The sequence below is a fragment of the Cyprinodon tularosa genome, unplaced genomic scaffold (assembly GCF_016077235.1).
Source record: "Cyprinodon tularosa strain WSP-4 unplaced genomic scaffold, ASM1607723v1 ctg108, whole genome shotgun sequence".
Taxonomy (NCBI): domain Eukaryota; kingdom Metazoa; phylum Chordata; class Actinopteri; order Cyprinodontiformes; family Cyprinodontidae; genus Cyprinodon; species Cyprinodon tularosa.
This window is the reverse complement of record NW_024037871.1, coordinates 1812907-1837154: the sequence shown is the minus strand read 5'-3', so window position 1 is coordinate 1837154 and position 24248 is coordinate 1812907. Positions and strand designations below refer to the sequence as shown.

The following is a 24248-nucleotide window of genomic DNA, read 5'->3' as shown; positions in this document are numbered from 1 at the left end:
ACTGGAATAAGCACATTATAGAAAAAAAATTATGTCTTACTTAGGTTATTGAACCTTATACTAGTCCAAACATTAACATTAAACAGTACCAAAATATTTTTTTTAAGAAGAAATCTTTTACACATGTTTTTTTTATTGTAATCAACTTAATTTACAACACTGTTAAAAATGTAATGAGCAAAATAAATTGCTTTCCTCCTCTCATAGTGCTTGAGCGCCCCTAGCGGTGTCGGGTGGCAGCGTTTTTTACGCAGGGCGTGATTGTGCGGCCCCTCCCCCTCCACAGTCGATCTGGAAAAGAAAAAAAACTTTTTTGTATCGAAGGAATCAACAGCCGCCATCTTGTCGTGGCTCGGAATTGGATTTCGATCCAACACTGGATTTCGCGTAGAAATACAGTATCCTTACCAGACTGTGACAGCGTCCTTCTGTCGAAAACGAAACCTTAACGTCGCGCCTGGAACATTTTGTGCGAAAAAAACTGGAATCAGAACGGTGGTCGTCGAGCAGAATTGCTCCGTATATCTGATTTCCCCTTCAGAGTGCGGCGATTCGAGCCCCCTGTCGCCCGTTTGGAGCAGCGTTGTTTACCGTCCGCTACCAGAGGACGAGACCGCGGCTTTCGAGGAGGATTTTCCCCCCAGAAATTGCATTTTTTGTGCAAGTGTGCATTTTTGCGGAGCTTCGCGCGGTTTTTGCATGAAGAAATTTGACGTCACGCAAAATGGGTACCCTAAACATTTAGGAATTACGACTTTTCTCCCGGTATGCAGCAACTTATCTAATTTATCTGGATTGACTCATTGAAGCTGGATTTTTACATGGGGACTCTTTTATTTTCGGTTATTTAATGGTAATAATGTGGGTGTTGGGTGTTGGATTATCATGGGGTGAATGGCGGTGGCGAAGCGGGGCGCTATTGCATCTCTTTTGAAAGACATTGACTCTTAACAGCGAGGAGTAGCTAACAGTTGCCAGAGCAATTAGCCAGTTAGCTAACTAAGCTGCCAACTTGCTAATGTGCTAACTGGGAAGGCTCCGCCCGATTAAAACACTTCCCTGTCACAAGTTAGTGCATAATTAAGAAACCTGAAAGACTTTGAAGACAACTATGGCTGAAAACTTGCTGGATGTCGGACCTCCTAGCTCCAAGCGACCGAAACTGAGTTCACCTGCCCTATCAGCGTCTGATGGACAAGGTAAGGCCTTACCACTCTTTCTAAATGAAAAAAAAGCCTTCAACATCTACTGTTTGCACACAGCAGTAATCCGTGTGATATATAATACTAACTCCTACTTGTCAGCCAGACTGCCCAGGTTCAGATTTAACCCCAGGTGAGTTGATAAAGTGGTGTTCTCACTGTTTTTCGGCACTGTTGTGGTTTCCTTCTCCTCGCTCAGACCCTGTTTACGTTGAGGCCAGATTGTTGGGAGATTGCTGCAGTTCTAGCTCTCCTTGTTTTTAGCTGGATCACTCCCTGCCACATTGTTAATTTGCCCCATGCATGTGTAAATGAAATAAGCCAGCCATGTGGATATTTAGATGTCTTTTGAAGTTTATTTCTGGGGAGGGAACTATTTAATCGAAAATACTAATGATAATACTTGAAAATTAGACAAGATCATCTCTGCAGGGATAAAATCAGGCTTTAGAAACAGATTTTCAAGGTAAAGCAAGCCTCTGCATTGGAATGTGTGAAAAAATGACTTTAAATGACCATTATATCCTTCAGTTATATTTAATTTTTGGCAGTGCATATTTAAGTTCATGTTGCCAACAGGAATTAAAATAGAAAAACAAAATATAAAAACAAAAAATACTATTCTTGGTATTATTAATGTTCTCATTGGTACCAGTAGTGATGCAAACACAAATGAAAAATCTGCAGCTATTTTTGAAGGGACAACCTAGTTTGTGGGTTAATTACTAATCAAGTGATTGCACTTTAAATAGCAGCCAGAAACTGGCTGATAGGACAATACTTTCTCTAACTGCATGGTTATTCTGCAGTTTAGCTACAATCGACTGGTACTCAGTTTGAATTTATTTAAAAAAATTGCAGGTTTTGTAAGTGCAGGACATTTGGTTGTAGTCTCAACAAATGTTTCCCTGAAACAGATAAAAAAAAAAGAACCTGAAGTGACAATAATTTTAAGTGATTTGGTTATAAATTAGGAGTTCACCTAAGGTTAAATTATACATCTGAATTTATGTTAATGTTGCTGACAAACACAATCCTTCATTTTATAACTGAAGTTGATTTTGACTTGTCTTCCTTTTTTCTCTCTCTTTACAAGAAACATGCAGATTGATCATGATTAATATCATCATAGCAATTATCAGCAATAACATTGCAGTCACATATTTCCCTTATATTGTGCAGTCTGCTGGGCATGGGGACATTTTCAGCAAAATGTTTTAAAACCTGCTGCTCTTGGTATCAAATAAGAACAAAAAAACTCCTTTCAAGAGGATTCGCTAATGGTAACATGTCTAACCATAATGGCTTCTGCAGGAGGCCTGTCTTATTGTTAACATGGAGGAGAATTGGAAAGCCTAACTGCACTATTTAAGGCTGTAAGGGTTGGGAATGATAAAAGAGTTTAATCCTAGAGCTCAGAGCATATTCAGATCTTAAAAACTAGATATGTGGTACTCGGTCAACTAGAAACTAAAATTAGATGATTTCTCCCTGACTGGCACTGATTGATGATCATTGGATCAGATCTGATAAATTTTTTGTTTTTCTTTTTTTTTGTTTTTTTCTGATCATCAAAACCTATTTTAACTTTCAGGGTAAGAATGCACAGTTCCATAATTAGAGGTAATGTGATCTTTTTTTTTATATTGAATTTAAATGTCCAACAAAGAACAAAGCACACAGATTTTTTTATTTTTTATTTTAATGTGTGGTACAAGCTTCAGGATAAACAAATTCTAACCAGTAAAAACCAGAATCAACAAGCCTGATCTTAGAGAAAAAACCCAAAATCAGTTTTGACATGGAAAAGCTTAAATCCGTAAATTAATTGAAACACAATTGATAACTCCCTGACTTTGTCACAGTGTTTGTTGTTTCCATTAACTATGACAATAAAGGTTTTTTTATATGTTCAAAAAAGCATATATTTCCACAGCAGTTTCAGGTTTCTCGTCAGCACATTTTGGGGTAATGTCCTGTTGCAGTCTTAGATGTGAAAATTTTGCTGCAATTAGACGGTTACGCTGAAATGCACTGGCTGCAGAAATTATTAATTGAAAATATTCGTGAATAACCTCTCTGGAGGGATTTGTCAGAAAACCAGTCATAAAGTATCTGATTTTGGAATTTCTGCTGCAGTTATGCACTGATACGTCATTAGATTTTAGGGATGAAACATTTAATTAGATTAATTGTGATTAATCGATTAATTAAATAAACGTCAAAAGATTTAGTGATGGCTTAATTTTTAACTGGAGTATAGAGACTCTAAAATGTGCCTTTAGCTGACAGAGCGACCCCATTAGAGCAGTAAATGTTCGAAGATTGTTAAAAAAATAAAATTAAAATAAATTTTGCATTTAAAAAAAATCTGTTAACATGCTCTATTCAGAACTCCTCAAGTGGAAGTTTTACTTTCATCTGGTTAAATTTTGTAAAAAGTAAGTAACCTTTTCTATCTATTTAGTCGAAAAGATAATCGCCACATTCATCTAATTGCAAAATAAATGCTAGTTGCAGCCCTATTAGGTTTGTTAACCTCTTTATAGTAACAGCAGAGCACATCATGTGCTATTTCTGCCTCTATATGGTTTCTTATCTACTTTTAGCTCTCTTTTATAAAATATAAAAAAAAAAAAAAAACTTAAGTCGAAAACAGGAATTTTATACTGTTATCACCAATGCAGGCTGACGCTGATTCAGGTGCTCTCACACGCAGGTGGACACATACGCTCCCACCAGACTGCATATGTTGAAAATAACCTTATATGTAAGAAAGGATATTTCAGACTTCTAAACTTTGTTGTGTTAGATTAATATAAAAATAACTAAACAGGATGCCGATATTATTGTTATTAGTTGCAGATTTAGAAAAAGTATAATTTAATTTTTAGCATCATCGCGACATTATTCCTTGAAATAAGTCAACAGCTTGGACCGACATTCGCGGGTATGAGCTGGGATAGTGAAACTTTTATAACGGGCCGCTTTGGCACCAAAAGTTCTTCTGAAAGGACAGGTTTCAAATGTATAAACTAAACTTTTCATGCATCATATCATTTACAAAGTGCTCTCTGCTCTGGTATTATAGCCTGGCCAGCCAGACTGACCAGTCTAGTAAAATAGACCTGACCAATCACAGCGCAGGAGGGGGTCCCATATTGCAACAGCACTTTTATGTAGCCATAACAGTCAAGATTGTCGCTGTAACAGACTGATCATTGAAGCTGTTTATATTGTTAAAATTTAAACATTTGGCTGCTTTAAATCTGTTTTTGCATTTTATCAGTAGTTATTTGATTTGTTTTAAACGTTTTCCACTGACTACCTTTGTCCCGAATTTGAAATTGGGATCTCCCGTTCCTTTCACCACTAGTATGCTGTATACACATTGTATATAGCTGGCTGGTCAGGCTATTGGTATTATAACTTCAAATTATTTCACATTTTTAGACTTTTTTTTATTTTTTACTTTAAAAGAACACATGCTAGTTTACGGTGTGGTGTGCGTTTTTTACTTTTAAGGGTTGAACTTATTGGCTGACAGGGAGGTAGCGAGAAGTAATATACTGGCACTACACGGTGTAAGATTAACAACGGCCCAAACCAGTGTTTTAAATCAGGCTATAAGATAATGTATCAAACTTCATGCGCAAAATAAAACATACTACAGAAATATGAAAGCAGTTAACTCACCGTTGGGTTTGAGTTCGCCTCCATGGTCGCCAGCCTTCTTCAATATGACGGTTGTGTCACGTGATTAGGTGGATGTTGGAATCGGACATCCATTGCTAATGCCTGTGACCTGAAGTAACCTTGGCAATTTTTACAGCGAATTTTTAGACGCTGAATTTGAGACAGTGAATTTGAGCAAGTTGAATTGGAGGACAAGGAAAATATTGCATTTGAATTTTGAAAAGTTGAATTTTTTATATGCTGAATTTTTTAACACTGAAAATTTAAACTGTGAAAAATATGTATATTGAAAATTTTATCACTTTGAAAGAGGAATGTGATTTTTTTTAATAACTGAAAATTGCAACCATGTAAAAAAAATTACACTGAATTTTTTTTGTAATGTACAAATAATGACATTTAATTTTTTTAGGTTAAAAATATATTCTGAATTTATTTTAATACTGAAAAAGTAAGCACTAATATACAACATTCAAATTTCAGAGGTATTTTTTATTCAAATTCTGATGGCACATATTTACTTCCATAAAAAACACTTAAGCATTCCGGTATTTATGTATAGAAATAATTAAGAATGTATAACATGTTGCTACAGCCATTTATTTCAAGTAGAACTCAACATTTACATTGGTTTCTACTGAAATATGTGGATCATTGTAGTCTAAAGGATACAACCTAACTTTTATTTATCACTGATTGAGATCCTTTTCGTTGTTGGTTTTTAGAGACATGCTACTCACAGCTCCCAGGTTGCTGTTTTAAAATGTAGTCATGTTAAAATTGAATCATGGCTAGCACTTGTTTTTTCAAACGTGACTCTGCTGGTTTCATTTGGACAATTTTTACAAAAAGCAACCTTTTTCTTTATTATGAGTATCAAAAAGGGATGCCTTCCCTCAGCCAGTGTATCCAGTGTTTTGATTAAAAGGTGAGGGAAGGAAAACCAGCACAATTGAAAAACTGGTTCCAGAGTTCAGAAAACATCTGATAGAAACTGTTCAAATAAGAAAACTGGCTCATAGAATGTATGCCACCAAGCTGAAGGCGGTTCCCCCACAGAAAAAAAATTGAGCATAAAGATCAAACCAAGCTGATCCAAAGTAATGGCCGTAATGAGGGTTTGCCATGCCAGTGAGCCGATATATGTGGGAGGGGCTTTTAATGTATCCACGTCGTGCTAATGTGTTAAAAATGCTAAGGGGGGTCTAAAAATCGCAACTCTGTAAATCCTTTATACATTTTAAAACAAACAACTTCCCATTGCTGCTACGGTTGAATTTATTTTTAAGACTTGATGAAAACGAACTGAAAATCCAGACAATACCACTTATAGCTGCAGTTACTGAATGTCACTTTTTACTTCACCTAGTGTCACTTAAATAAGGCTGTTAGTAGGGTTGAGCATCGTTTTAATTTGCGTGGTTTAATTTGCGTGGAGTTGAATTCCTTGTTTAAACAAATAATTATTTTAAGAAGAATCATAGAAGTTAATGTTAATAGCAAATTAGGGCAAACTAGAAGTCTTTCTGAATAAAATGGTCTGAACTTCTTAATAAAATGTAGTTACTTCAACATCTAACTTTTTGTGAATGTTAAAGTTATCACTTATTTTTAGCCAGTATATAAATATAAAACATATGAAATCTTATATAAGTGAAGAACTTTCAAGGTTACATTTGAAAACTGAGCTATATTGTTTAAACCCTCATTAAAACACGTTCACATATATCCAGTGTCTGATTCCTCAGGTTTGTATTAGACAATTATATTTTAGTTACCTGATTCTGACTGCGGTGTGGTTCTAAGCTGATGTCTGAGCTGGAGGAAAAAGCAGTGCAGCAGGAAGGCATGCTGAAAGAGTTCCTCAACGTTTCTTTATCGCACCTCAGTTCCATTCAACTAGACATGAAAACTACAAAAAATATTCATAAGTTTGGTAGATCTACGTTAAAGTGCCTTTCAGTGTACCCAGAATGTGTAGGAAGCAAGGTGCGTAACTGTTAAGTCGTTAAGTAAGAAGACAAAACTATAAAACAGGCTCTTCTCTCCCTGCAGAAGCTGCGCTATGAATTAAAAGGAGGAACAAATTCCTTTAGGGAACCTGCCTTAGCACAACACCGGTGCAGCGGGTAATGGGGCTCTCATTCTGAGTTCAGCTGTGTTTAATTATGGCGGCCGTGTGCCGTCCTTTGTATAGTACAATCCCATCTCTAGGGTCGTGGCTAGTAGACTAGTCATTTCCCTAATTAGCTTTAAGCCACACTTTTGAATGCTGCATCAGACTTGGCACACTGCTGCGGATTCTTCTTCACTGATATTAGGCGGCTTCTATTTCAGGTATGTGGCATGGGCATCAAAAGTAGGAATTAAATATAAAACATTTGAAAGATTCCAGGAGAATTGAAAGGTTCAAACCGGTTCCAGTCTGCCAAACCCTAGCTTCCAGATTTTAACATTGCATTGCAGATTTAAATTAAACAAAAGAAAGATGACAGAGCCCCTCTCTGTCATTAAAAACTTCCACAGGGGACTGTAAAGAGCATATCAGCCGGGGTGTGTTCAGTCATGTGAATAAAACTCTGTTGAATTAAAGGTATAGTGGATGATTTTCACAAAATTTATAAAAGACCCACCCACTCCACTTAGGGAAAAAAAAAGCACAACCCTGTACCTGCTCCCATAAGGGAACGCCTATTAAATCCCTGCCAGGATGGCACAAGCCCATTTCTTTACATGCTGTTTTCAAAGGTTTGTGTTTGCATCGCTCATGCAAGCTTACTTTCCAATACAGGTTTGCTTGATGTTATTCATTCTCCTCGAAATGTCAGCCTTCCAGTGCGAAATGCTCTACACCTTAGCATCATATAATAGACCAACCATAAACTCATGTATAAGCACTTATGTCTCTGTCTGTCGGTGTCTAGGAAACCATGAGAAAAAGAAATGGAAAATAGACGAGATGAATATTCTCACCATAAGCATTTCTGCAAATCCACTATCATTGACTCTGATTTTAGTTCAAAATCAATCTCAATATCAAGCCTTTTACTCACTAAGGTTGAAACCTATTGTTTCAAGACGGCAGGTTGTTTAACCTGTTGGCCCTGGTCTCCTCAGGCAAAATCTATCCTCTGGTATTCACAAGTATACAACTTTTCCCACTTAAAGATGGCAAATATTATTTGTTCCTATATCAGTCCCGAAGAGCAACAAGCTCACTCTCTGATAAATGTTCCCCGTTGTTCAAGGATACCTTTAAAAGTAAGCAGGTCACTGTATAAAGGGAATAGTTTAAAGTGAGATTTCAATCTAATGACTAATAAGTTGGCCTCAAAAGTTTGCCGACCTTTCTGATCCAAAGTGTCGATTACAATGTTAGCATTTCAAAAGTAAAATCTGTTTGGGTTTGCAATGAACTCTGTTTGAAGAAGTCCACTGAGCTACTCCAATGTAATAACAAGCAAGCAAAAATAAAAACAAGAAACGCTGCAGCCACAAGACTTCATCCAACCATTGTGATGTTGGCAACAATGAAAATAACAAAACATTAACAGCCAGATAACTGACCATATGGACAGATGATCTCCGCTTTTCCCTCCCCGTTGATCATGTGACTTCGCCTCCCTGCACGGTGCCTGCGCAATCTTTGTTGTTTCTCGCCCCCTAAACAAATCCCATGTTGATTTGTGAGGAGAGCTCTTGCAAAGCATTCTGGGATATATCTGTTTATTTAGTGACCATTTATACACATTGTTTTGCAAGGTGCATTGTGGGAAACTTTAGTCCAACACCTTTTCATTCACTAGGCAAGCGGACATTTTTATAAAATAGCGTAACACTTATATACAGGTGCTGGTCATAAAATTAGAATATCATGAAAAAGTAGATTGATTTCAGTAATTCCATTTAAAAAGTGAAACTTGTATATTATATTCATACATTACATACAAACTCATATATTTCAGATGTTTATTTTGTTTAATTTTGATGATTACAAATGACAACAAATGAAAATCTCAAATTCATCATATCAGAAAATTAGAATATTACTGAAGACCAATAAAAACAAAGGATTTATAGAAATGTTGGCCAACTGAAAAGTATGAACATGAAAAGTATGAGCATGTACAGCACTCAGTATTTAGTTGGGCCTCCTTTGGCCTGTATTACTGCAGCAATGCGGCGTGGCATGGAGTCGATCAGTCTGTGGCACTGCTCAGGTGTTATGATAGCCCAGGTTGCTCTAATAGTGGCTTTTAGCTCTTCTGAATTGTTGGGTCTGGTGTATTGCATCTTCTTCTTCACAATACCCCATAGATTTTCTATGGGGTTAAGGTCAGGAGAGTTTGCTGGCCAATTAAGAACAGGGATACCATGGTCCTTCAACCAGGTACTGGTAGCTTTGGCACTGTGTGCAGGTGCCAAGTCCTGTTGGAAAATGAAATCTGCATCTCCAAAAAGTTGGTCAGCTGCAGGAAGCATGAAGTGCTCTAAAACTTCCTGGTATGTGGCTGCGTTGACCCTGGACCTCAGAAAACACAATGGACCAACACCAGCAGATGACATGGCACCCCAAACCATCACTGACTGTGGAAACTTTACACTGGACTTCAAGCAACGTGGATGAAGTGCCTCTCTTCTTTTCCTCCAGACTCTGGGACCTTGATTTCCAAAGGAAATGCAAAATTTACTTTCATCAGAGAACATGACTTTGGACCACTCACCAGCAGTCCAGTCCTGTTTCTCTTTAGCCCAGGCAAGACGCTTCTGACGCTGTCTGTGGTTCAAGAGTGGCTTGACACAAGGAATGCGACAGCAGAAACCCATGTCTTTCATACGTCTGTGTGTGGTGGTTCTTGAAGCACTCACTCCAGCTGCAGTCCACTCTTTGTGAATCTCCCCAACATTTTTGAATGGGTTTTGTTTCACAATCCTCTCCAGGGTGCGGTTATCTCTCTTGCTTGTACACTTTTTTCGACCACATCTTTTCCTTCCCTTCGCCTCTCTATTAATGTGCTTGGACACTGAGCTCTGTGAACAGCCAGCCTCTTTAGCGATGACCTTTTGTGTCTTGCCCTCCTTGTGCAAGGTGTCGATGGTCGTCTTTTGGACAACTGTCAAGTCAGCAGTCTTCCCCATGATTGTGTAGCCTATAGAACTAGACTGAAAGACCATTTAAAGGCTTTTGCAGGTGGTTTGAGTTAATTAGCTGATTAGAGTGTGGCACCAGGGGCCATCAATTTTGAACCTTTTCACAATATTCTAATTTTCTGATATGATGAATTTGAGATTTTCATTTGTTGTCATTTGTAATCATCAAAATTAAACAAAATAAACATCTGAAATATATGAGTTTGTATGTAATGTATGAATATAATATACAAGTTTCACTTTTTAAATGGAATTACTGAAATCAATCTACTTTTTCATGATATTCTAATTTTATGACCAGCACCTGTAGTGCTCTATACATGGGTTAGATGGGACAGTCGAATTTCAGCCACAGTTTTTCCGTTTTTTATTTTTAATAAACTTTGTTGTCGCTCAGGGGGCTGTAGATTCTGCCTCCCCCTACTTCTTATCGTCATGTTGTCTTCTTTGTTTTAGTTGACTTGGCTGCTCTAACTATATACCGCCACGGTTTGGCTAGCGGCAGGATTGTTATTAAATGACGGGGTGTTGGGGGTGTGCGTCTGTCTATTGCCGCATGAGGAAAAGATGGCAGAGGAAAAAGGGGACAGAGGGGAGACTTACCAAAATAATAGATGAAAGGATGTCCAAACATTTACTCACCTTGTGGTGAATGGTGCTTTGGCATTAACTCAAGTGAAAAATTTAGTTGCATTTGGTGAGTGTTAATTTCAGACCCTGACCATCAAACTTTATAACTCAAATCCAAGTGTTGCATGAAGACTATCAGCAAGAATCATAACCTAAAATGTCTAAAACTTTTGACAAATTTTCTGTTACCGTATTTTCACGACCATAAGGCGCACCGTACTAAAAGACGCAGTCTCAGTTATGTGTGCCATTTCTGTATTTAACACACACATAAGGCGCACCGGACTATAGGGCGCGTTTTTTATATACAGGTACATGTCCTCTACTACCTTTAAATACCTCTACTGCGTATTTAAAAATACAGCGGGGGCAAAACTGAGTATGACTGTGCTTTATTCATGTATTTATTACAAAGTATTAATCAAACCTGGGAGCTGGCCATGAGACAGACACATCGCTGATGACACAGCGCTGTGATCACTCCTAAATTAACTTAAAATCCTGAAACCTGCCGACGGAATATGTTCGCTTTTATTACCGGTATCCTGGTGCCTGCAGTTTAAATTATTTAGATGAAAAACACCTGCCAGCCACTGCATGAACCCGGAGGCTGCCCAGCCTAGAGGCTGCTGTTGAAGGGATTTCTACTGTCGGTGCACCGCTGGTATGTGGGAGTCTGAGCGCCTCCGACAGAAATAGATAATCTGGATGAACTGACTGCAATTATTAAGTTTTCAGGTGGACTTTCTCACTTAAAAAACATATTAAAACTACTTTATTCCCACTGATATCAGCAAATATAGCTGCAAGATTTAGATTATTTAGATGAAAAAACACCTGCCAGCCGCCGCGGTGAAGAGGAGGAGACCCAGCCCAGATGCTGCTGTTGAATTAAGTTTTCAGGTAGAAAAATAGAGCGGGAGCAAAACTGAGTATGTTTGTGCTTTATTCATGTATTTATTATAAAGTATTAATCGAACCCATCAAAGTCCTCATCCTCTGTTTCTGAATTAAACAGCTGCGCTAAATCAGACATGCCAATTTCCCCTTCTTCGCTGTCAGAGTCACTTTCCGTGCAGCGCGGCTCCTCAGAAATAATGCCGGCTTTTGCGAAAGCTTGAACAACAGTGCCAGCAGACACCTTAGTCCCAGCATCAACAATCCATCCGCTAAAGGTGGCGTAACTTGCCCGGCGCTGCCTTCCACTTATCCTGAAACTGTGGTCTCAGTCTGTCATCCATCGCTCCCACGCCGCTCGCAGCCTTACTTTGAACGGCCGCTTCACACCGATGTCGAGCGGTGGAAGTTCATTTGTCAGACCCCCGAGATAACGGCGAGCACAGCATTTATTTTTTTTCACCATGTTTTTCACATCAGCTGTGAGATGGGCACACATGGAGTCACATATTAAAAGCGATGGTGATGCGTGGAAAAAACCACCTGGTCTCCTCACATACACCTCCCTCAGCCACGCTTTCATCATCTCCTCATCCATCCAGCCTTTTTCATTTGCTTTAAAATCATATGTCATCATATGTCATCAGAGCGATGTGCTCTGCTGCTCAAAACGCGCTGCGGGACCTTTTGCTGCGTCTATACGCTCGTCAACCGTTGACTTTGCATGTAAACACGCTGCTTCTGCTGCACCTTCTGCGTCCGGTTCACAGCGAGCACAGCATTAATTTGTTTCACCATGTTTTTCACATCAGCTGTGAGATGGGCACGCATGGAGTCAGATTAACAGCGATGGTGTGGTGATGAGTGGAAAAAAAAAACACCTGGTCTCCTTACATTCAGCCACTCTTTCATCATCTCCTCAATGAGGTGGTCTCAAAAGTCGCAGTTGCAACACACATAGGGCGCACCGCACCAAAGGGCGCACCGCACATTTTGAGGGGAAAAAAAGACGTTTATGTACGCCTTATAGTCGTGAAAATACGGTAAGTGAAAGACTGACCTTTATACTTGAACAGCTCTTGTGAGCTAGCTGTGATCTTGTTGGCATAACTGTGAAAACTTGCAGGTTGGTTTGTGTGCCGGTCGAGAACTGAACGCGCTTCAGCTCATTTTAAGGTTCAAATAAATTAGCTGCTGCTCTACCGCCCTTCCCTTTTACTCTTGGATTGTTTTGTTTGCAGAGTTGTAGAATTAAAAAGGGATGAAGAACTGGCAAACTGCCAAACATCTATGTCTGCGTGCATCAGATCAGAACAATGTGACAGAAATCAGACATGTGGTCTTCCTCCAAAATATACAGTTTAGTGATTAAGTAATAAAATATGAAAGAGAACCTTATCAGTCAAGTTCAAAGTCAGTAAAGTCCTGTAGTGACCCAGGAGAGCTTCAGGAAACCTGTAGGTCTGATTCCCTCATTGCTACAACACTGCTTGAATCTAAGTGAAGACCTTTTGATTGACCATGATGATATTTAAATTAACTTAGGGATCAATAAAGGGAATCAGTTCAATCTCATCAAACCTCTTTTTAGAGCATTGGCTTTTCGGTTATTTGGATCAGTTAAATACTATCACTACACACTATTCAACTTGTAATGATAGTAGTATTTCTATTTGGGACAGACAAAAAAAATAGTTAACGAAACAAAAAGGCTGAAGTAGAGAAAAAAAACAACACTTTTTTTTCAATCTAAAACCATAACTTAAGCATCACATTTCTTTTTTGGTGGTTTCAGTACTTCATGCATGCTTGTTTTTTGGCATTGAATGATTATTGATCTGACACAAAGTTCTCTTTTTTTTATATATATTCTATATAGTCGTATTTTCTGGAGTGGTATAAGATGGATTCCCTATTCACTTTAACCTCAACTGACTATGGAACTAACTAAATAGCTGTTTTATATATCACCAACTCACAACATGGTATCTAAAGTCACTGTAAAGAATCGTTGCAATCAAATCATACAGTTAAGGTTAAAGCAGAGTTCACCTTGACTTTTTAAATACTCAAACGTATAAGTTATACGTTGTGGACAAAAATTAAACCTTGTTTAGCCATTTTTTATACTATACCAACTAGGGGTGTAAATCACATCCATCATGGCGATTCGATTCAGTATCGATTTCCTGACCCAACGATTTGATTATTTTCGATACTCAAGAATACACCACGATTCGATTCGAATCGATTAATCGGTTATTTTTTTTTTTATTATTATTTTTTTTTTTACACCTTACAGGCTAAACAAAGTTTCAAGTTTGACATAAATCAATGAATGCTGTAATATCATTATGCATTTTCTTTAGAAACAACAGCAAATAACAGAAGTAGAAAAGTTGCATCAAAAAATACTGCAAAAATACTGCACAATATCAGTGTAATGAGTTCAATGCAATACCTTGGCTCCAGAGAAACTGTCCAACATATTTTTTTAGAATGTAATAAATATAGTCAGGAAAGAGAGATGTTGCTTAGAGAGTTAGACAGTTTTTATGACCGAAATTGCGGAAAACAACTCGTGAAGTTTGACCCGCTAGAAGAGCGAGGTGCGCGAGACCGCTGGGACCCTTTTTCCAGCTGAATCTCCGCTCCTTTTGCCCTCATGTCCCTTCGTCGTCGGACTAAACTCGCCCCCACTTCCTCGCCGCCTCGGCCGTATCTAGACCCACAGTGTGTAGCTCAAACCACGCTTCAATACTGAGCATAATTTAAAAATGTCTGTGTGAAGCTTGCTGCAACAAACTGCTGTAAGAGTATAACCAGGAAGCGAGGTAGGAGGGCAAAATAGGTTTAGCGGCACCGCAGCACGGGAGGGAGAATTACGCCCAGGAGCAAATGGATAAAAATAGACCGGAGGAAAAAAAAACATGAATCGATTATCTTGCGGACGTGTCGATGCATCGGATCGTCGGCTTTTGGATCGATGCATCGATACAAAACGATTATTATTTACACCCCTAATACCAACACTAAACTTAGATTTCAGTGTCACATAATTTCTGTTTTGTGTGTAATAATAGCGAACAAGCTTTTCTCTATCTCATGTAGCTTAAATTGGATCTTTTTTCTCAGTGTACCCAAACATTTCCTACTGTTCCCCGTGTTTGAACAAAATAAAAGGCAAACTGCTCTCTCATTAAAAAAGCTCTGTCAGAATGCTCGCTAAAAATGGCTTTAAACAAGGCCTGCCTCTCCAGGCTGTCTTTATTAGTCTCACTTCTCTGTCGTGCAAGAATTCTCCCACCTCCCTGCAGGAAACTTTGGTATATAGTCGCTATTATTCCTTTTTTGCTACGTTTTTTTGTTTGTTTGTTTTTTATTAAACGCTTGCAACGGAGTAACAGTTTGCATGCTGCTTAATAAAGATTGAATATTAGCTGAGGTAATGTCGGTCTGAAATAATCTGGTACAGCAATACATGCAGCTATGATCAGTGTTGTCCTGCTAGGAATTTTCCTCCCCAACATTTAGTCCGTCTGTCTTTCCGTCAACTCCGACCATTTTCATTTCACCCTGCAGAAGAAAAGCATCTTCAAGTTATTATGCTAACACCATTGTTTCTCATATTTACAGCAGCATGTTCAGGGTGCTGCATGGTTTTAGTTTTCCTCAAACACATGGTTATAGTTTCAATTATCAGTCCCATAAAATTCTATTTTTTCAGAAAAAAACTTTCACATGGCAAATGGAAAAATTAGACCATATGGTTGCGTATTGTTTACTAGGTATGAGTATTGGCATGGGTGTTGCGGTACGATATTATCACTATATTGCAATATCACCATATATTTTGATAATTTTCATGCTTTCAAAATTAAATGTATAGATTAAAAAGCAACCTCTGTATATGTTCATCAGATGATATTTGTCGTTCATTTGTTTTGATATCCATGTTGCTTTGGGTTTAAGTCAGTTTACGCCTTCTGCTGTGACTGCCTCAACTACAGATAATGCGCTGCGCCGCACAGCAAAAGGGCTTCTGTCAGACTGGCGGTACAGAGGTAGCCCATTTTCCCTCAATTTTAGGTAAAAATGTTTAGCTTAAAAAAAATTGATACTAGGAACTAAAAGATCGATATTATATCAGGCAGCCAAAAATCATGATATATCGCCAAAACGATTTTTTCCCACACCCCTATTGTTTACTAGGGTAAATTATTAGATGTTTTGGTCTTTGTATTGCTTCTGTCTGTATTACATTTTCACATTTTTCTCCTTGTCTCTTCTTACCCACAGATTTAGGGTCTTTACCGTGGGATGATTTAGAAAACGATCTGCCAGATGAGTTGATCCCAAATGGAGGAGACTTAAGCCAGTTAGGTGGGTTGCCTTCAAATGGCGGAGCTACTCCCGGAGGCGGCGGACCCGTTCAAGATGCAGCCGCCAAACATAAGCAGCTCTCGGAGCTTCTTCGAGCTGGAAGCACCTCCAGCATCACAGGCACTGGGCTCAACTCTGCAAGCCCTCAACCTGGCAGCATGGGCTCCCAGCTCGGGACACCTTTGGGCAAGAGCCCCCTCGGCCTGGGTTCTCCTAACAGCCACTCGTCCCCTCAGGGCCAGAAACCAGGAACACCAACTGGAGTAGTAGGACAGAACAGTAACAATAATACCGCAGCTATGGGTTTGGGATCGACGGGATTTAACCAAACAATGATGAACAACAGCCCGGGCCATGCAGGACTATTAGGCCAAGGGGGGCAGCCTCAGCCTGGGCAGGTGATGAATGGGGGTCTCGTACCCAGCGCCGGTAGGGGACGGGGCGCTGGTGTGGCAGGTATGCAGTATCAAGCAGCTGCAATCCCAGGAAGCGCACCTGGACCTGGAGCATCTGGGAGCGCGTTGGTAGAGACACTTACCCAGGGAGGACAGCAGATGGGAGCTCACACCACCCTCAGCGCAGCCCAGCAGGCAGGCAATATGAGCAAGGTGAGTCATTCTGCCATTATCCCAGAAAATAAAACGCTTTCACATGCACGTGGTTATGTCACTTCTGTAGTTCACTCTAATTGTTATAACTCATTCAGGGATTAGTTAGATTGTGATTTGGGTGGAAACTTTTAAAACTGAACTCAATATACCGTATTTTCACGACTATAAGGCGCACTTAAACGTCTTTTTTTCCCCTCAAAATGTGCGGTGCGCCCTATGGTGCGGTGCGCCTTATGTGTGTTGTAACTGCGACTTTTGAGACCACCTCATTGAGGAGATGATGAAAGAGTGGCTGAATGTAAGGAGACCAGGTGTTTTTTTTCCACCCCTCACCATCGCTGTTAATATGTAACTCCATGCGTGCCCATCTCACAGCTGATGTGAAAAACATGGGGAAACAAATTAACGCTGCTCGACATCGGTGTGAACCGGACCCAGCAGGTGCAGCAGAAGCAGCGAGTTTACATGCAAGGTCAATGGTTGACGCGCGTATAGGTGCAGCAAAAGGTCCCGCAGCGCATTTTGGTGCAGCACGTCGGGAGCGTTTAAGCATCTGAAGCGCCGGCTTCTGCTGCTTGAGATGGAAAAATTGAAGTTTTGCTGCTGGACGCGCCGCATCAACCAATCAGAGAAGCTGATCTGGGAGCTGCCAGCGAGACAGACAGCGCTCTGATGACATATGATATTAACGCAAATGGAAAAGGCTGGATGGATGCGTGGCTGAGGCAGGTGTATGTGAGAAGACTAGGTGGTTTTTTCCACGCATCACCATCGCTGCGTGCCCATCTCACAGCCGATGTGAAAAAAAGGTGAATCAAATGAACGCTGTGCTCGCCGTTATCCCGGGGGTCTGACAAAGGAGCTTCAACCGCTCGACATCGGTGTGAAGCAGCCGTTCGAAGTAAGGCTGCGAGCGGCGTGGGAGCGATGGATGACCGACGGAGACCACAGTTTCAGGATAAGAAGGCAGAGCCGGGCAGATTACGCCACAGTTTGCGGATGGATTGTAGATGCTTGGACTAAAGTGTCTGCTGGCTCTGTTGTTCAAGCTTTCGCAAAAGCCGGCATTATTTCTGAGGAGCCGCGCTGCACGGAAAGTGACTCTGACAGCGCAGATGGGGAAACTGGCATGTCTGATTTAGCGCAGCTGTTTTATTCAGAAACAGAGGATGATGACTTTGATGGGTTTGATTAATACTTTGTAATAAATACATGAATAAAGCACAATCATACTCAGTTTTGCTCCCGCTGTATTTTTCTCCCTGAAAACTTAATTCAACAGCAGCCTCTGGGCGGGTCTCCTCCTCTTCACCGCGGTGGCTGGCAGGTGTTTTTTCATCTAAATAATCTAAATCTTGCAGCTATATTTGCTGTGATCAGTGGGAATAAAGTAGTTTTAATATGTTTTTAAGTGAGAAAGTCCACCTGAAAACTTAATAATTGCAGTCAGTTCATCCAGATTATCTATTTCTGTCGGAGGCGCTCAGACCCCCACATACCAGCGGTGCGCCGACAGGAGAAATCCTTTCGTTCACCGCGGCTGCTTGCAGGTGTTTTTCATCTAAATAATCTAAATCTTGCAGCTATATTTGCTGTGATCAGTGGGAATAAAGTAGTTTTAATATGTTTTTAAGTGAGAAAGTCCACCTGAAAACTTAATAATTGCAGTCAGTTCATCCAGATTATCTATTTCTGTCGGAGGCGCTCAGACCCCCACATACCAGCGGTGCGCTGACAGCAGAAATCTCTTCATCAGCAGCCTGTAGGCTGGGCAGCCTGGGGTTCACCGCGGCTGCTGGCAGGTGTTTTTCATCTAAATAATTTTAGCTGCAGGCACCAGGATACCGGCAATAAAAGCGAACATATTCCGTCAGCAGGTTTCAGGATTTTAAGTTAATTTAGGAGTGACCACAGCGCTGTGTCATCTGCGATGTCTCTGTCTCACGGCCAGCTGCCAGGTTTGATTAATACTTTGTAATAAATACATGAATAAAGCACAGTCATACTCAGTTTTGCCCCCGCTGTATTTTTAAATACGCAGTAGAGGTATTTAAAGGTAGTAGAGGACTTGTACCTGTATATAAAAAACGCGCCCTATAGTCCGGTGCGCCTTATGTGTGTGTTAAATACAGAAATGGGACACATAACTGAGAGTGCGCCTTTTAGTCCGGTGCGCCTTATGGTCGTGAAAATACGGTATGATGACTTGGTTAAAAAACCTTTATCTGTGTGGATTCAACTATTTGGTTGTGAATAATTTGATTTGTCATCTGTGTGTTTAGTGGTTTAAGACTGACAATGTTTTTTTTTTCTCCTCTGATAGTCTATAAACAAATTTTGAAACATACTTTTTTACGTGTTCTTCGTTCCTAGCCATCATCTGTAAAATCAGGATACAGAATGAAGTAATCTTATCAATCATTGCTCCCCAAGCTCCCTTAGTAGGGGGTACTAAACCTGTAACCACTATGAGGGAGAGTACCAGATTGTGTAATAAGTGTGACGTAAGTGATGCAACACAAAGGAAGAATGCAAGTCTGAACCAAGAGCAGCCCATACAGGGTCAGTCTGATATGGATTAAAAATAAAGTTTCTGCCTTTTTTCCAACTTTTTTTTCCTTTTGTTTCATAATAACAAATGACAAATTTCTTTTGAAATATTGCTCTTATTTCCATCACCCCCTCTGGGGAGTTGACCTGAATTTAGACTGTAACTAAATCCAAGCTGTTAAATGCGCTGTAAACAATGAGAAAATGACAAAAAAAGCAGCTAAGCTACCCAGATTTAAGTTTATATAAGGGCTGCAACTAACTGTTATTTTGCCAATTGATTAATCTGTCGATAATTTTCTTCGATTAATAATTGGATAGCCTAAGTAAGGTTCCTTTAAAGAATTTTTTTTTTTACGACACTAAACCGGGTGAAACTAAATCTTTTCCAATTTAGGGGTTCTGAATAGGGTACAGCGACGGACAAAAATATTTTTGATAATCTTAAATGCAAAATGTCTCTATATTTTTTGCAATTTTGATATAATTATTGCTCTAAATGGGTGCTCTGTCGGCTAAAGGCATATTTTACATTCTCTATACGCTATACTAATAAATGAGTTGACAGTCATTTCAATAATCAATTAATCATGATTAATCCAATAAATTGTTTCAAGCCCTAGTTTAGATCCAGGAACATAAATTCCCAGGCTGCTGTCACTCTGAACTACAGAAGCCTCACAAGTACATTGGTGGAGGGGGGGTGTATATTTTTCTTAATAAATGGCTAATTAGACATAATTATAATATAAATGTATCACCCTGCTCTGATCTTAGAAATGCAGTGCTGAGTAGAATCTGATGTAAAGTTGGCTGATGTTTAAAGCACTGAATGCGTTTGGGAAGCCTTTAGGGATTCCTTGGGAATCCTTTACACGCCTTCCACATCTTGCTCAGGTCAATACTGTGAGTGGTAACCCACACAGGAAGCATGCTGTGTAAGCAGACGGGACCCATCATCTTCCTGGATCACTTGGTATTATGTGAGAGGCCTTATTAATCCATAAGTGGAGGTGCGGGGCATGGTTCTGCTTCTTGCAGAACTATGATTAACACAGATTTGTGTTGATCATCTAATATCTTATTTTCATTGCTTATCCACTTGCTTTAGTTAGGTCAGTTATTCTTCAGCAGTTAGAAGTCTGGTTAGGCTATTTGTTTGCATTTTCCCTTGTTATTGCTAACCACATTAGCCACTATTAACAGCTGAGCAGCAGGGTAATGAAGCTGATGTATCCTTTTACTGGGTCACCATTTGCGTCCCTGTGTTTGTATTTGTTGTAGATTCTGATCGTGCGGTGTTATTCGCTGCTAGGATTGACTGTTGGGTTCACTGTATTATAACCATTTGTCTAAATAATCATGAGTTTACTAAACAAATCAAAAAGCATTTTAGAGTAGACCTCTAAAAGATGCCATATGCTATTAAGACTTTGCAACAAAAATTTTTTTTATCCATTTAATTTGAATAATCTTCCTTTATAAATATCCAAACTCAAGTTGCAGTCTAGCTTCCCTGGGTTTAAATACTGCAAGAAAAAGGACTCCTCCTTTAGTTTTTTTTACCCCATCTTTAATCAAAAAGCAGAAAGTGTTAGAAAAGCGTTCGTTTTTCCTACGCATGTTAGCATTGCATTTACTTTTTCTTTTGCATGTTTACCCATTTGTTGTTTAAAATAAACACATTTTTAAAACATTTATTTGAACTTTAATTTACCAAAAGTATCTTTTCTTTTACAAATGATTTGAAGAAATAATCGATCTTTAATAACTGCAGACCTATTGGAAACTGGTGGAAAATGTGTGATGCCAATAATGAAGGCAGACATGAGGGAGAACTATGACTGAAGTGTTTCTATAGTGATGACATCAGAGTGGTCCTGAAATAAAAGTCTCCGGTTTGACATTGTAAACCTGTTTAAATTCTGATTTATGTTTGTTGGGGAACTAAAGCTGAACAATAATTCAATATCAGTATAATTTTATTCAATAACTGTGAAATGACATCTGAACACATTTCCAGTATTCAGATATACGCTCCATTCTGTGGTTACAGAGGGACATTATGAGATGTATGAATCGATTTGTTTTGACTGAGTTGATCCCTGCTAAGATAAAGCTTTTGTTCAGATGTCACCAGTGTTCTGAATGCTGGCTATGCAAGGGTTAAAAAACAAAATAACCAAACCTTTGCTTCAAATAATAAAAAAAAAGACTCGGGTAGGGCAGCTTGTCTGAGGGAGGGGGAGAAATCTTAACAGGATGATTTTTGAGAAATAATTGGAAACCTTTAAATTGTATTTTCAGAAAGAGTTATGTTATTTATTTATTTATTTTAGATATTAATTAAAAGATTTTAAATAAATATTTTGCCTTGGTTGTCTTTGTCTTCTTGAACATAGGATGGTGAAACACGGAAAAAATGAAGGAGTCGACAAAGAAACTGAAAGAGGCAAGAAATATGAGGGAAAGATAATCACCTGGTTAAATGTGCATTTCATCTGTTGAGCTTAAGTTTTTCTTTAAAAAGGTTTTTTAAATTTTTATTTGTAGGAGTTTCATAGACTTGGCATAAAAACGTTCAGAGGTGTTGAGGGTCTTGTTGTGGCCTTTCTTTGCAGTTTCTCTGAGGATTTTAAATTGTTTATATCGATGTCTGAATGAGATTGTATCGACTAAAATAAAAAATATATATATATTGTATTCGCCATATCGTCCAGCCTTAAGGGCTGGTTTTCCCCCCGCAGCAGTGTGCCGCAGTGAGTTTTGATTTATGCCCAATATTGAAGCCTGGTCTGCGCTATGTTATTTCACACCACAACGCCAGAGGGACAATCGCGAACTAGCTATGGGTCTAGATGTGGCTGAAGCGGTGAGGAAGTGGGGGCAGGTTTGTGCGACAACAGAGGGGCTTCAGGGCAAAAAAGAGCGGGGATCCAGGAGGAAAAAGGGTTCCAGCGTTCTCGCGCACCTCGCTCTTCTAACTGGTCCAACTTCTCGAGTCGTTTTCCACAATGGCGGTCATACAAACAAAACAAGCCGGTACCATACAGGAAATACTCATAGTGTAGACCTTATGTAGAATTGACCAGTCAGAGGCCTCCTGTATGCAGCACTGTCTGGGTTCACCTACCATTTTGGAGAGATGCAGCAGAGTGTCTGCGGTAGGGGCGGGGGCACACTTGCATTCACTGTGACACGCGCAGACAACCTGGTTTCTGAGTATAATTCAGCCTAGTCGAGGAAGTACTAGTTAGAGTTTAATAGCTGGTCACCATTCTACATGTTATTTGTAGCTATATGATTTTTTTTTTTCTTTCAAGGGATTTAACTTGTCCATAGGTGTAGCTGCAGATTTTAGTTAAGCTAGAAGAGGTAGTTTTTGGCGAAGGGGCTTACTTCTTGAAACAGATCTGGGCCAAGAAACCAAACAGACAAAACACTGGCCGATTATCTTCCCAGAATAACGGCAGGAGGCATATTAAAATGTAGGTTGTGAAAATTGTTTAGCATCCACTTCTGTCGTCTATGGATTGTTATCCCATTCTGGAAAAACATGACGTACAGATCGGTCATTATTAAATTAAAAAATCTTTAAAACATCAATGCTCACGAGAAATGCAAGTAAATAAAATTTAGACTTACAAAAGACAAGCATGAAGTGAAGGACTCAAAGTGGTTCACATGGACTCGCTCCTGACCACTTAAAAAAAAATCACAAGTCTTCATAGAGCCTGAAAAACATGCTGCAATTCATTTTCTCATTTATTCTTTAAAGTATTTCAAAAAGTTGATGCCTACGGTTTTACCACATCAGTGATGTAAGGACGGACTGATATAGCAAAATACCTTTACTTAAGTTACAACTGACGTTGATGGAGAGATGTTTGCCAGATCCTCCAGAAAGCCCAGTCTGGCAGCAGAGCGCTATGGTGATAGTTGGCCTCTGTGCTGTCTGCCAACATGTGGAGCGTGTCTGGGTGGGGGAGTAATGCCTGAATGGGAAGAGCAACGTAGGGGGAGTGTTTGTGTGTGTCCTCCTGCTCAGCTGTGTTGAAAGGCTGCCAGTGTCTGGTCGTCTCAGCTGGGTCCTTTTTATCTGGTCTGTTGGAGCGATGTCAACAGCCTGAGGAGATACGGCCTGGCATGGCAGACTCTGCTCTGGTCCCCAGCTTCATGGATGAGAGAGCAGCAGCAAGTTAATCAGTGTGTGAAGCAAGGCGATATAGAAAACAATCCCTCAGCTGGTTTATTGGAGCCATATATCTGGCTTTATGTGTTTTTGTCTGTATTTAGCAGAAACCCACCTATAGAGATCTCTATTCAAAATGTTTTTATAAAGCTCTTAGCTCTACTTGATTTATTTATTTTTTTTTTTCAAACACAATTTTCTTTTTAATCAAATTCCTAGATGCTGAGTTTTCAACATCAGGGATGTTTTTATTTCAATTTGCCAATAAAAACTATTTTTACCTTTTTTTTAAAAAAAAAAACGTAATCACTTGAATTGAATTGACTGGATATTCAAAAGAGATGCACGTGGGATTTATTTTTAGAAAAATTCAAATTTCCATCCAAATGAGATCTACCACATCGCAGTTTGTTTCCATAGTATTAGAAAAATGTATATAGATCCTGAAATTTATATTTGAAGAATAAAAGAAGCAATAAAGGACAAAATAACAGACACCATTAAATAATTTTCTATCGATGTCAGGAACTCCATCCAGGAGTCGATGCAAACTTGTCAACTGTCCTGACTCAAAGGGGAAGGAGGAGGCAAACTGTGGGCTGATTCACTTGTTAAGAGTTGATTCCATTCATGGCAATGGCTTCTGTCACGCTGTGCTGACATGGTGCCTGAAAATCTCTTGACTAATTTGGACATAATTGTGGACAATTACTCTGGCATGCCTACAGAAGTGCTTGTTTTGGCAAGAGCGATGTCTTGTAATGATGGCTTGGCTGAAGTGTCGGTTTGTTTTGTTGGTAGAGCAGTGAATACAGTAGTGATAGTAAGGGCACCTGTGCTCAGCAGGAGCTGAGGTGTTTTTTTTGTTTGTTTTTTTTTTAAGCTGGTAAATCTAAATTTTTTTTTAAGAAGTATGCATCCTGCAGAATTAAAACT

At 39.3% G+C, this 24248-nt stretch overlaps 1 protein-coding gene across 5 annotated transcripts in view; it reads left to right on the top strand.

Annotated features, from left to right (window-relative positions):
• Window positions 1–297: 297 nt before the first annotated feature.
• Window positions 298–24248, top strand: part of crebbpa (CREB binding protein a) — a 60126-nt gene continuing 36175 nt past the window's right edge. For all 5 annotated transcript variants that reach the window (XM_038291516.1, XM_038291508.1, XM_038291501.1 and 2 more), the window contains exons 1-2: window positions 298–1199; window positions 15876–16567. In XM_038291516.1, the coding sequence (XP_038147444.1) occupies window positions 1112–1199; window positions 15876–16567 (780 nt within the window). In that variant the 5' untranslated portion in view covers window positions 298–1111. The remainder of the gene's footprint in view (window positions 1200–15875; window positions 16568–24248) is intronic.